The sequence below is a fragment of the Hevea brasiliensis genome, chromosome 5 (assembly GCF_030052815.1).
Source record: "Hevea brasiliensis isolate MT/VB/25A 57/8 chromosome 5, ASM3005281v1, whole genome shotgun sequence".
NCBI classification, from domain to species: domain Eukaryota; kingdom Viridiplantae; phylum Streptophyta; class Magnoliopsida; order Malpighiales; family Euphorbiaceae; genus Hevea; species Hevea brasiliensis.
In genome coordinates, this window is record NC_079497.1 from 56,300,000 (window position 1) to 56,315,557 (window position 15,558).

General features: G+C 32.0%; 1 protein-coding gene across 1 annotated transcript; it reads right to left on the reverse strand.

The window, feature by feature from the left end:
- Window positions 1-1,724: 1,724 nt before the first annotated feature.
- Window positions 1,725-4,312, reverse strand: LOC110659686 (transcription factor MYBC1). Its single transcript, XM_021817688.2, has 2 exons — window positions 2,610-4,312; window positions 1,725-2,007 (listed from the first exon to the last, which is right to left on the reverse strand). Exon 1 carries the CDS (start codon window positions 3,585-3,587, stop codon window positions 2,616-2,618), a length of 972 nt encoding a protein of 323 aa, XP_021673380.2. The 5' UTR covers window positions 3,588-4,312; the 3' UTR covers window positions 1,725-2,007; window positions 2,610-2,615.
- Between the last annotated feature and the right edge of the window lie 11,246 nt (window positions 4,313-15,558).

Below are 15,558 nucleotides of genomic sequence, written 5' to 3' on the forward strand. Positions count from 1 at the left end.
ATTTCTAAAAAAGCCAAACCTAATCGAATTAACTAAAAAACTAAACCAAAAAGCCACACTAAAACAATTTGATTCAATTTTTCAATTACAAGAGAGCGAACAAGATTCAAAACCCAATGGGAAACCGAGCGCTGCACGTATTGATCAGTGTAGTGCTTTATGATGTAGGATCATAGTGTTCGCAAAAGAAAATAAGGCTCCTATATGATATCAGATCCGTAACTTCAGATCTATTAATTTACGGCAACATTTAAATATAATGACACGAACTGATTCTGAAAGCATCAGCAAAATCAATCTTAGATGATCATGATCATAAAACCACTATAATTCAAATGCATCTTTTACACGAATCAATCATGACAAGAGCAATAGGTGGAGAAGACAGAGCACTTAAATATTCCAGCATTCAAATCAATTGAAAGGGGTTATTTCTGTTTCATTAACAACTGAACATTCAGTATCATTCAAAGCTTCTGCTATGTAATTTACTTATTTAAGTAAATGGAGAGCTTTCACTTTGTAATTTGTACGTTGAAAATCAGAACATAATGATAGCTACAAGTATCCTATATTATACCAGATAAAATTATTTGCACTGTTGCTCATCACATATCATCCACATTTCAAGACACATTCACCAAACACAAATTCACAAAACCTTAGAGAAATTGAAAGCAAGCCCCCAAAACACAGCATTTCATAGGAAACAATAAAGCAGCTCCAACAAATTCAATGTTGAAAATCCCTGCAGCCTCCATTAGATAATCAGTCGGTTGCAATTTCAGTCTCAATTTCTCTAAGGTGTAATGATGCTTACAGAGGATTTAATTCAAACTTACATTCAACCTTGACATTAAAGGAGACAAACTCTTCACATAACTAGAGTGTCAACTAGATCCGGTAAAGTCCTATATTTTCATATATAAATTAGCATAAAATCTTCAGAAACTCTTTCTGGTCCAAGCAAATTCACCAGAGGTCAATCAATTCTTTTATGGATATAGGATTTGGCAGAAATTCACATTCTATAAAACAATGAGTAAAAGAACATGAAAGAATTTAGCCAACTCAATTCTAACTATGAAAAATGCTTGGACATGTTTTGAAACAGAACATGTTTCAGATGAAAGTACTTCCAGTGGTTTTGGATATACATTATTTAATCCTAAAAGTTGATACAATCCAATTCATTACAAAGGATAAAAGCATAAAGAAGGACATGAAAGGTACAACCTAAGCAGAAACAAAATATGTGAAGACCTTTAGCAAATTAGAAACTGAAATAATGACCCACGTCGCAACATTCACATACTTCAAAACTCAAAACAATGCAAATATTCCAAGACATACACATAATCATTAAGCATTTCAAGTCTTGAAACAGTGACCCTAACTCCACAGTTTTGACATTTGAAATTCTCCAAATTAAGCATTATGGTATACATAAGGCATTGCTCCACCAATATCCTTCATTTCGTATATCTTCAAGGTTCTCATACAATTCAATAGGGAACAAGGAAAAAGAATTCTGGTTGAGTTATTCTCAACAAACCACTTGTTTTATTCTACTCGAGTTTCAACAGTAGGAGAAAAACATGACTAGATAAAGACCTTGGTTATGCAGCTTTTAAATGATATCTATACAACATGAAATCTATTCAAATAATAATAATAATAACAACAAAGCAACAAAGGTTTGTGGGCATATAAGAAAGTTCAGCTACTAAAAAGTTCATGGAGCATTAAATTAAAATTAACAGTCTAATAACATGAGGAATTTTTAACCCATCAAATTGGGATTTACTCTTCTGTAAAGTCACACAATGTACAACAAGTACAACTCCCCTCTACATTGCATCATCTAAAAAACAGAAAAGAGAGACATACACGTGATATTAAGATCTTGCTGAGAAACTCAGTGCCAAATGTGCCAACCAAAGATACCAACCCATAATTAGATCCTATAGAACATATATTGCACTTGCCAGCATTATTTATCCTCATCTGCAAGCACAAATTTAGATAATTGAAGTTCCGATTGCTCCACCATTAACACTGACAATTAAACCTCCCTGAGAAAAAGACTCTAAAATGTAGGAACACCAAGCCGATTCCCAAAATATGCTGGGATAAAGCAAACCCTCTACAAAATCCCTATTGACCAAATATAGCAAGACTGATAACAGTTGCTATAACAGTTGCTGCCACTAACAAGCTAAGACACTTTGTCACCACTCAGAACGATCTCAGAATCAATATCCATCACCAGAAGCTGACATGGGAAATACAGACTGCTACCACTAACTTAATTACATGAGTAGAAGCCCGTAAAAATTGAACAATACACAAATGACACTATCCATCAATTCCAATCACTCAAAATATACCCAAGAGCAACATCAGAAAGTTTTGGATCTGGCGACGGAAGGCCAAGACCAATTTCTACATTGAAGATTTGCCAACAACAACTGCTAACACAATCAACACAATCAGCACACTAAATTAAAATCTAACAGAACTACCAGTACTAAACACCAATTTAACAAGGACCCAATAGCTAAATAAAAGAAGAAAAAGGAAAGACCAATTAGGGAGTCAAAGATTACCCAAATTCAATCATCCCCCGTAGGAAACAGAGTGAGAACCTTCCTACCCCCGTTCCCACTCGCCGACTCCAAATCCTCCACATATCCTGGAACTGTATTATGCACTGGCGCCCCCATCCTATGCACAGGCTGCTGTGTCTGTCTAGCCAGAAAGGGATGTTCAAACTGCCCATTTGGAGGTGACCCAAAGTGCCCCATCTGCCTGTGGTACTGACTCTGCAACTGGGGATGCGCCACTGCTGCGGCAGCTGCTGCCATCTGCTGTTGGTGATGATGGTGTTGCAGTGCTGCCACTGGCACAAAAGGCAAGAAATGATCGGAATTAGGCCTCCCTGGATGCAGGAAATGCGCAGGTACTGGAGAACTCGCAAACAAATGCTCAGTTGCAGCATCAGACCCTGCGGCCAATCCACCAGCCCCGCCACCACCAGTACCATTAACACCACCAGCACCACCAGATGACAAGCCCTGCATCCTTTTCAGATATAACCGATACTTCTGCAAGTGACTAGCTACGTTCTCTCTAGTTAACCCATCTACACTCATAAGCTGCATTATAGTCTTGGGGACAGCATTTTTTATCCCCAAGTGTGCAACAGCGTCCACAAACCTCTTATGAAGCTGAGGGGTCCAGACGAGCCGGGGCCGCTTAAGGGTTCTAGCAGGCTCATCACCTGCAGCCCCAGAACCCAAGTCAGCTGAATCAGCGGCGTATTCAGCGGAGTTAGGTTGGGAAGGCGGCAAGGGGTTGTTAGGGGAGGGGGTGGCGGCAGTGGGTGGCGGCGGTGGAGGAGGAGGAGGCTGATTTTGTTGTAAAAGAGAAGCGGTGTTAGTGGTGGCAGTATTAGTAGGATTACGGATATCGAAAGCAAGAGCAAGATCAGGAGTAATTAGGGTTTGGGATAAGGGCATAAGCTCTTCTGGTGATGGGAGCTCTTCCTCCCATCTTGAAAACCAATTAGAATCATCCTCCCTCATTTCCTTTCCTTGTTTCCCTAAATATTGACCCAAACCCAATTCACAACTTCCCTTATTCTCTTCAAACAACAAAGATTTCTGGGATTTGGGTATTCAAATGGACCAATAACTAACAACAAAATCCAAAGAAAAACAAAGAAGAGAGCCACAAAGATTGAATTTTTTTTTTTAAACGAAAAGAAGAGTATCTCTCTCTCAAACTAGAATTTGATTTGATTTGAGGAGTGGTGGAGGCCGTAGTGACGCCGTGACCGTGAGAACTTACGGAGGAGGAGGAGGAGGAGGAAGGGGGTGGAGAGAGGTTCGAGGTGGATCTCGTTTTTTTTCTTTTCAGCTTTTATTATGGGTACTGTTGTGATGCTTTCCTTATGATTTTTATGGCAAGAATACTTCTTGTTTTTCCGGGATTTGGGGCCTTATACACGAGAGCGAGGGTTACAAGATTTTATGATCTTTAGGGATTTCCCATCGTCTCCCTATCCACACGTGTCTATCACGCGCCGCCAACACTTAGGTGGTCTTTTTGCTCATAGAGTTTGCTGTATTAGTATACTGCCGCTCGAATTCCATTTTACCCATTTATGGAGTTTCCCAGTTGCAAGGACAAACTGGAAGGTCATCCTGTGGTCCTTGGCGCGTGCACAGTGCACGCAGAAAGGGTGAGAGTGGGAATGAAGTTTCTTACAACATAGATGGCTTGTACAAGAACAATAGTGGGATTAGGAGGAGAGATAGAATGCCAAAATATGGTCACCTTGTGAGATTTATTTAGGTGGGTTGATTGGGAATCAACTGAGCTGGTGTTTGGTCGCGAGGATAACATAATTTTGGCCTCATTTTAGTTTTTGGTAGGATGTTCTTTTAATCTCTGAATTTAAGGTGTAGTACCAATATTGTCTCTAAAATTAAATTCCTTTCAATTTTAATTTACTGAAAATAAAAGCCTAATAAGCTTTAATTCAATATTATTTCAGTCATTTTTAAGGCTACGAGATATTGTGTTTGAATTACAATCAAAACCAATTGTATTAAAAAAAGAGTTCTTTGAATATAGAATACTTTTTAATAAGTTAAAATAACTTAAATACCTCTAAAATAATTTAAAAACCCATATCTCTCTTCACAAATACTTTTTTTTTTCTCTTTGCTATATTCTATGGTTACTTAATTTAAAATAGAGTAAATATTACTTTATTAAGAAAAATAAAGTAATTTAAAGAAATTTTACAATTCATTAAATTTTTGTAAGTGATATTTTTTCCATGTAGACAATTATGAAAAATTTTTAATAATGAAAAATTTATTAACTTAACGGAATTTTTTCATATAAAAGAATATATATAATATTTTTTAATAATATTAAAAATATTATAAATAAAATTAAATAAGATATACTTATTTAACATTTTATATTGAACATCTATTATTTTAATTCAAATTTAAGATATTGCAAAAAAATATAATAATTTAAGATGTTCATTTTATTTTCTTATTAAATTAATAAATTTTTCATAATTAACTACTTTACGAAAAAAAAAAAAATTTAATGAGATCAATTATAAAATTTTTTTAAATTATTTTATTTTATGTAATAAAGCAATTTCAACCATAAAATAGACATTTCTTTCTAATACTCTCTTTTTCTTTATTTTTCTCTCTATACATCTCAGTCTTTCAATCTCTCTTCAATTTGCCTCAAGAATATATCATAAATAAAAAAAATTCAAATCTAAAATTCAAATTCATCCTAAAATAATACAAATAATTAATGATACAAATAAAAATAACTGGCAACCAATTCAAATATTCAATCTCAAAACTCATAATTTTACAGCTAAATCTTAGTATAGATTCAAATTAATAAACCCAATCTCAAATTTCACAATTAGAAACAAAAAGGAGGAAGTAAAAATTTAATAAATTGGGTCTGTTAATTAAAAATCCAAAAGAATCTAACACAGATCTATCACCCACGGCAATGGCAACTTTGTTTTTAGTCTTAGCACTCATGTGAGGACCTTAGACCTATGTTCTTGTTCATATGGGTTCATTCCTACTTTAAGGTGGTGCTGTTGCGACAAAGTTCTCTTTAACTTTTGCTACGTCCTTCAAGATTTAGTTTAGAGTGGCAGCTTTAATTACTATTTATGTGTTCCTCAATTTGATTCTAGAACATGATTCTTTTTTCAAACCTTTCTAATGATTAGAGGATAGTATTGTTTCACCATTCCAATACGACTGAAGGACTTAGCAGGTCAACCTTAATTTCAGGGGTAAAGCTTGAAATTTTTATTGAGAGAGCTGAGCCAATTATAATATATTAATAAAATTATTTATGCACGTACATATGAGTAGTGTATAAAAATATATAATAAATAAAAATAATAAAAAAATTAAATTATAAGAATTTTTTATTAATTAAAAAAAATATAACAAGATATTTATAGCAAATACAAGTATTATAAAATTATAATTTTGATTATTATATAACTTTATAATATAAATTATATTATTTTAAAAAATAAAAACCAGTTGACATCAAAGTATTATAATAAATTTTTATATAAAATTTATTCAAAGCCAAAAAATTAATATAAAACCCAAATAGCATAATAATATAAGATTTTTAAATAATAATCATTAAAATTAAACAAACAAAAAAAATTGAAGATTAATAAAATAATAAAAGAAAATGTATTATAAAAAAATAAATGTATATTTAATCCAAAATTTGCAAGAGATTTGAGATCTCTAACTTTATCTATTCTACGTATGTAAATAAAATAATTATAAATTTAAATGAAATAAAGGAGAGAGAGTAAAATGAGATGGAACATAAAAATAAAAATTATATTCACTCATAGAAAGAGAGGAAGAGAAAAATAATTTTATTTTATAAATATAGAAGTTTGAATAATTAATTTTAATTAAACTTTTATATTTATTTAACGATAATTAAATAATTTTAATATTTAAATTTAAATAATAATATATAAATTATATATTATTAGAGAGTAATAAAAAAATTAAAGGGGTCTAATTAATAAAAAATAAAAATATATTATATTTATTTCATACATTTTATAAATATTTAGAGAAAATAAAAATTTGGAGAAATAATTAATAAAAATATTAAAATGTATACCTATTAAAATATTAATAATTTTTTTAGGGTTCACCAGGGCCACCCTGGCCCGCCCTTCGCTCCGCCTCTAGCTGGTCCAATTTCCACGCTTGCAAACAATAGGCTTAGTGCAATAGTTAATTTTGAGACAAGACATTTCAATTATGAAATCAATTGATAAAAACCTATTGACTTTTTTAGAATAAATTATTTACAAGAAAAAATATTTAATTAAATTTTTATATAATAATATTTAATTTTTTAAGTATATTTTTAAATTAAAAATATTAAAATTTTTTTATTTTAAATAAAAAATAATAAAAAAATAAATTAAATTCTTATAAATTTTTAGTTTCCAAATGGCTATAAAAAAAACATGCGGTAGAATTTATTATTCTTTTGGTTGTTAATGTTCCAACGCCTTCAGTTTACGATCACTGGTTGCAATATACAAAATCCCAAGGGTGTTGTCTGTCTGAATAAATTTTAGATTTTAGGCGTTGTTTGTTTGAAAAATATTTTTCATCTAAAATATTTTTTTTTTAAAAAAATTTTCATAAAAAATTTTTATTATTTAATTATAATATTAAATTAATAATATATATATATATATATATATATACACGTATTTCTATATTTTAATAAAATTATTAAACTATAGAAAATAAAAAATAATTTTTTCTTTTAAAAAAAAGAAATAATTTTATTTAAAAATAATTTAATTTTGCTTTTAATAAGAAAAATATTTTTTTATTAACTAATTTTTTTAGAGTCCTAAATATTAAAAAATTTAAAAAATATTTTAAAAAAATATTTTTTATAAAACAAAATGAAACTTTAATTATCATATAATTTCTTTGATTTTATCATGGTCTTCAGATTTTCCTTTTTCTTTCCTGAATTTAATTCATATGCTTTTTTTTTTTTTTTTTTTAAAGCCAACCAAGGGTAAAGCAACTGAAGTTTAAGCTCATGGATTTGATGGAAGTTTAGTCGAGCAATGTAAAGCCTGCTGTCAGATGATGAGAAGATATCAGCTGCTACAATTCTTTGTGGGGCTTCTCATATGAGATTGGAACATACAGGCAATGAGGTAGATACTTTCAACAGCATGGATACCTATGCAATAGCAATACCTTTCTGCATTTGAAAATAATTACGCTATATAGCACATAAACAGAAACGGGAATAAAAAAAATTAAAATGATATTAAAAAAAAAAAAGAAACAGGGATTTTGAACACGTGCATATATATATATATATATATATATATATATATATATATATATATATATAACTATTCATTTTGAACTCTTATTTCTTATATAATTATTAAAAAAATAAAGAGCACTAATAACTTTAATTTTATGACATTAAAATTTAATTTAAATTTAAAATTTAATTAAAATCAATTAAAAAATAATGGTATAGAGTAAAAATAATAAAATGAAAATTACAATAAAAATTTTAAATTTAAATCTTTTTATTTAAAAAATTATTTTAAACATGCAATAGTATAATATTTATAAAATATAAGTAATTTTATAAATATATTATTTGATTTAATATTTTATTATTTTAAAAAATAAAATTTATTTTTATTAAAATGATCATTTAAATTTTTTGCATCTTATAACATAATACAATAATGTTTAAAAATGATCAATAAGTCAATAATTATTTAACAAAAAATAATTTAATATCATCATTTTAATGAAAAATAAAATTTTGTTCCCAATGTAAACGCACACGTGCAAGAACACACGTGCGAAGCATAGTAAATGTGACTCCTTACCCGTTTATAGTGTAGCCGAGTAAGTTATGTCACACAGTATACCGGAACATCATAATTTATCTCAATTATTTTTATCCTTCTTTAATCTATTTCTTTATGGTGATGAAATACAATTTGTGAAATTTGACTCATCTAAGTCATTTATTGAAATTATAAATTCATTTGAAGTTCTGAAAATTTTATAGAAAATTCGGCAGAGTACCGGCTAAAATTGAAGAAAATAATTCTTCGGAACCTATGAAAAACACTTATAATACATTTTCAATCATTCTCAACCTCCATTATATCAACATAATCTCAATATTTCTCAACCATTTCTTAAAAATTCTTCTATTTATCATTCATTCATTTCACATGATAATCATGTACATTTTCATTTATAAACACAAATTTACAAATACTGATATTCTTACCAAATTATATTACATAAGTTTCAATTTATACATGAGAAAATAAATGTTTAATTACAAAGTATAAACAGTATAAAATACCAAAATGGGATCTAGTGTCCTACCAATGCACTGTAGCCTGTGAGGTGACACAGATACTATGTAGATCTGTATACAAGTCTCACCCAGTTTGTGGTCTGCTGGGTTCTCTGGCCAAATCTTCAGTACCTTTTCTAGTTATTGTGCTTATAAGAAATAAATAATTACTAACTTATTGTTTAGTCAAAGGCTAATTACATCTTATGATATTAACTCTTTCTAGCATTTTATTAATCGTTTTCTTAATGATTTTGAGCCTCTTTTTATTGTAATCATTCTTGTTCTTTATCTTGATATTTAATTTCCTTTAATAATCAATTCAATTACATTTATACTTTTCAATGCCCAAATAACCTATACAAATTGACCAGATTGGATAAACGGGTAAACTAGCATTGGGTATCAGATACCTCGGGCCGTCACACCATCGGTCACAATGTGTCTCCCGATGTGCAGACAGAATGACTAATAAGCTATAAAAGCAATGAGGCATAAAGCCAAGTATAACATCATAATCAGTATAGCCATAGGCTATCATATCACAGAATGGCATGAAGCCATATGCAATACTGCTATCAGAACCCTATTGGCATGCCAACCTATCCAAACCAATCACATTAGGCCTACTAGGACATATTACAAAGTTATTTCTTGAATATTTGTACTTAACATGTAAGGTTACTATTCATTTAGTCATTTAAGTCAAAATATTGACTTTCTCATATATAATAGCTACATGAGTTTTAATCACATAGATTTACCACATATTGGTTCTCAAAAGTGTTGGCATTAGTTGCCAATCCATACTTCTAACCAATGGAAAATAAATAAAAAATTTCAGTTTTGGGTGCTAGAGTTCACTGTTCCATTAGGCTATTCTACAGTGAGAATTTGAGTAAATGTTCTTCATCTAAGTTGTTTCTTATTGTGTCTAGTTACATTTCACTTTCTGAATCACCCCATTTGGATTTTTCTAGCTCAAGTTATGACTATTTCACCATAACTGGTCGGATTGCCTTTACCCAGAATTTCTGGGCAATTTTTGGTTCTGCCAAATTTGGTAGTTCAATTTTAGATAGCAATTTCATTTGGTTAAGTTCAGAATTTGAGTTTGTGTTCCACATGAAAGTTGTTCTAATTTGCCTAAGCTTTCCATTGATATAAATTTCAGGTCAATTGGACCTTTCTACACTGAGTTATGACCAAATGAATGAACACTGTTTATTTGGTCATTTTGCCTAGGCAGAATTAGTGCTACCCGGATTTGGTCAATTGTTAGGGCATCATAAATTTGTTTTCTGAACAGGGTTCCTTAATCAAAGTTGTGCCATTATATATCTAATTTCATGTCCAATTAGCCTTGTACTAACTGAACCTACATAACCCATGTTATGGCTGCCCAAACATGCTGGACTTACATCCAGACCTGCAGGGCACTCAAGGCAGCACGCCCAATCTCAAATCCAAAGCTACAATTGTCACACCTTACCCCTCTGTAAGGCATAACATGATCCCGTAGAATACCTAATGAACTACCGAACTTCACCTACCGATAACTCATTAAGTACCCTACAAGGGATTTTAAAACAATTTTCTTATCTTTGACAAGTGGTGAGCATTTCTAATAAGTATTTAAAACATTTAGTTGAAATTAAAACTAATTAATATTTTTGGCCATTTTAGTTTTCCGCAAATCTTATAAAAATTTTGACAGAGTTTCCTCTGTATTTTGAGAAAACTGTTCTTCAAATACCTGAAATAAAAGCACTTCCAATAATTATCTAACCACTGCTTCAAATTCATACTCAATCTCAACCAATTTCTCAAAATTCACAAGTTCAAAAATTCTCAAAATACTGTCCATCAATATCATTTATTCATATTCCATTCAAGATAAACAATTTATATATTCATCATACTAAAATTTACATTCAAAAAGTCCAAATTAAAATTTATTATAACTTTTATACAAACTTTGTACAAGCTGCTCAAGACCCATGTACATGTCCATACATTTACTTGCAATATATACATCAAAAGAAATATTTACAGTTAGGGTATAAATTATACCCGAAAACTTTAGTGGTAGCTTCACACCTCAAGAGTCTGCTGCTCCTCTAGTTCTCAGATCTGCGGCAATAAAGCTATCACTGAGTACTAGGACTCGATGGTGCACAATATACTAAAATAATCTTTATGCAAAACTTAAAGCACATTCATTCAAAAATTTGGCTAAACATGAAAATTAAATACAATCATGCATTGTAAGATTTTACATGTAAACCAAGTTCATTTCAAAGTATCAAAATACATTTCATAAAACCCACAGTTAGATCACGCCATTCGAAACAAATAGAATCTCAATAGCCAGAGGTTAAGAGAAATCACATGAATCTCGATAGCCAGAGGCTAAAGAGAAATCATATCACAAGGCTAGCTAGCTCAAATATATGGATATCCATTCACATCCTCTTCTACTGGCACACCTCAACACTTCTCCAGAGAAGGAATCAAAATTCGAAACTAATTACCCCCACTAGTCGTGCTAGTGAGGTGTTCAAATATGTGGTCATGACACTGTGGTTTCAAAACTTATCTTAACAATTTGCTAACTATTGTCTTTTCAAATATACATAATAACTTTCAACAATTTAGATCAAACATCATAAGAATGTCATAATCCAATATTTCACATTATTCAAAATGATATGCAAAAGATGATTATAAAAGTATATGTTGTGCATAAACCTCAAACGAGTCGCCTGTTGGCCTTGACTCGACTCCTCGGGTTCTGTCCCGGTATTCTTTTCCACTGAAACATGAAATTTTCCAATGTTTCTGTAACACCCTCCCGGTAACCACTCTGTACATTCTCTTGCTCCGGTGTCGGTCCGCATCTGACTAGAATGTCCGGAAAAATATTTAAACTAAAGTCAGGAACCATAATTAACTCAAATATTAATAAGAAAAATTTAGTAAAAATTTTAGAAATAAAATACAACCAAGTTAAACGAGCCGGTGCCTAAGCGATGGGTAACCGGAGGGAAGTTGCGGTTCTCGCAACGAGGAGCCCTAGACCCGGGGGAAAAATTATAAAATAATTTTTGGGACTCCAGAGAAGGGTAATTGAGGTTCCCATGGCATTAGAATGCCAAGAAAATACCTAGAAAAATTTTTCAATCGGTACAGACGATTTTGACCCGTTAAGCCAAACGGAGGGCATTTTGGTCATTTCGCCTTCCGAGGTGATTTTTGGCCGACTTGCCCAGTTGAGTAAATAATTAATATGACATAAAATATGAAGAAATATTACTAGAAATGAAATTTGAAATGAGTAGTGAAAGAAAAGAAAATAAAATGCAAAATAATACAAAAATGACATCATTTAAAATTTTCCAACCAATCAAATTTAAGCCATTATTTGACTAACTATTAAAAGTGATAAGAGAAGAATAAATTAACAAATTGCAGCAGCCATTCTCCCTTTCAAGAAAGACCAGCCGAAATTTCCTCAACCCTTCCTCCATTGATGTTCAATTCAAGCTTCAAATTCCATACTTCCTCACCCTAAAACCTATAAGTCCCTTCATCAAAAATTAATCCCACACCTAGACAAAGCTTTTGGCAGCCAAGAAAGTGAAGGAAAGTGAAGTTTAGAGGTGGGAACAATCTTCCCTAATTAAGGTTAGTGCATATATACATCTAAAGCTTTTTAAATTCTATGTTAGAGACTTGGAATAAGTAGGAATTTGTAACTAAAATGAATGAAATCTATGTCTATCCATGCCCTAAGTTTCGGCAGCCCTATTGAATAAAAAGGGAATGAGTGTTTTGATGGACTTAAAGTGGACTAGAGATCAAGATTAAACCATGTATGCATGTGATTATGGAATGAGATAGTTAATTAAAGCATGTTGTAAAAATTCATATGGAAATTAGGGTTTGGAAAGGTGAAAGTGTGACTTGGCTTAGGAAATTGTTAGGGCACATTGTAATGGTCAATTAGTGACCATTTTAGATGTGTTGACCATAAATGGGACAGAAAAATGAGATTGCAAAGTGAGGATTGCAAACTGCCTAGGACAGCAGCATAGGGACTAAAAATTCAGTCCCTTTGCACTGCCATAACTTGGGTAGTGGTAGTCCAATTGGTGTTTGGCCAATTGGACATGAAACTAGGCTTATAATGGCACATTTTTGCTGAAGAAACCATGCCCAAAAGACCAAAGCAAAAGGGTCAAAACTCAGCCACAATCCGGATGCCCTGCACTGAATTCTGCAGAATTTGCCAAATGAACAGTAACTGTTCATTTGGCCATAACTCACTATAGATTTGGTCAATTGGCCTGAAATTTTTACAGAAACAAGATAAGACATAGACAAACAACTTTCATGAAGGAACCTACCCAAAATTATGGCCAGAACCCATTCAACCAAGTGACTCAATTTACTGTTCATGCACTGTAGATATAGTAAATTTCTGCAGAATGCATATCCGGATAGCTTGGGTTTTTGAGCCATATCTGGAGCTACAAAACTCCAAATGGAGTGATTCAAAAAAGGAAATTCAACTAGACAAAATAAGGAACAACTTTCATGTTTTACATTTCCTCAAATTCCAACAGTAACAGTATCCAATGGAACAGTGAAGTTGACTCACCAAAATTGAAAAATCTATTTGTGTTGAGTTACAATTTGGAATGGCAAAAACACTTAATGCCAACAAGTTTTAAACACCAAATGTGGTATGTTGGGAGTGCCAAAGTTGATGTACACATTTTTATTCTAAAAGTCAACCTTTTTGTTGACCAATGATGAATAGTGACACCAAAAAAGTTGAAATTCACAAATTGACAAATTTAAGAGTTTCAAATGCCCTAGTATACCTAACAAGATTGGTTTGGATAGTTTGGCATGCCAATAGGGTTCAGTTAGCAGTACTGCACATGGCAAAAATGTCCTTCTGTGATTTCATGGCTTTTGGCCATTCTGACTTTGCATTGAGACTTGGCCTTGTGCCTAATATTATTCTGACTTGTTAGCCGCATTGCACACCGGAGATGCATATGTGACCGATGGTGTGACGGCCCGAGGTACTAGGTACCCAGTGCGGCTACCCGTTATCCATCCGTCGTCTAGTGTAGGTTACTTGGGGCAACCAAATGAATAAAAGTGAACAACGTTAATGAAACAATGAATATATCAATACCAAACAAAGAAAGCATACACATTCTCTACACATTTATTTTCTTGCTATTTTCTTTTATTATATTATTGCACCACTAAGCATTATTGCTTAGCGCGTTGCTTTTGCCACGCGAGGTACCGGAGATCCCGATCGCGAGCCCGGTAGACCACAGATCGGGTGAGTCCATCCGCAGCTTCTGCTGTCCGTGTCACCTCGTCACTGCATTGCATTGGTAGGACACTAGATGTCATTTTGTCATTTTGTAATTAAATTTTTATTTCTCATATGTATTTGGGATTTATGTAATGTATTTTGAGCTTATTGTAAATAATAAAGATTTATGGTCATGTATGGTATTAATTTGAGTATTTAATGGTTGTTTATATATGAGAACCCTGAGAAAGGGATGTTTTGAGAAATGAAAAGGTTGTTGAGACCTGAAATTGACAAATTATTGAGATATTGATATTGAGTTTGGTGTTGATATTGGAGTTTGAGATGATGGAATAAAAATATTGGAAGTGTTTTTAACAGGTTCCGAAGAACGGTTTTCTCCATTTTTAGCCGGTACTCCACCGGATTTTCTTAAAATTTTCGGAACCTTAAATGAATGATACTTTTGATAAATGGTTTAAATAAATTGTATTTCATAAATTATATGCAAAAGCATTGTCTAAATTAATTGAGGAATATTAGAGTGTGCCGGTACACCAGGTGGCATTACTTACTCGGGTATACTGTACACGGGTAAGGGGTGTCACAGTTTCATTACTAAAACTTAAAATAAATCCAAAATAAACTTAACTTCACATTTACCTAGCTCTAACGTGTTAAATTCGACGTTCTCGAAATTTTGTGTTTCTGGTTACTATTCACTACACTATTCAAGTCAAATTATTGACTTTCTAAGGCTTAATGGGTATGAGAACTCCAACTTCACCCACATACCACATTTTGGTCACCAAACTTGTTGGTTTTGGTCATTTGTTTAAAGCTTAGGTCATTTTGGCAAAATTGCCAATTTTCGGTTTTGGTTCTCCGAAGTTGCACTATTCCATTGGTCGATCTACTGTTGGAATTTGACAAAACTTCCTTCATAGAAAATGTTCCTTATTGTCTTAAGTGTATTCTCATTTTTGGATCACCTCAATCGGAGTTTTGTAGCTCAAGTTATGGCCAAAATAAGTTTACTGTTCACGTAATCGCTCATACTGAGATTTTGGTGCTGGCAGATTTTTGGTCCAACTTTGGTTAATAATTTGATCAAGTTAAGTTCATAATTTGGTCTCACTTTCTTCATATGAAATGTTTTACTATGTCTTAGGTTTCCATCGGTTCAAGAATCGCCTAAATCCAAGTTTTCTAGAGAGAGTTAT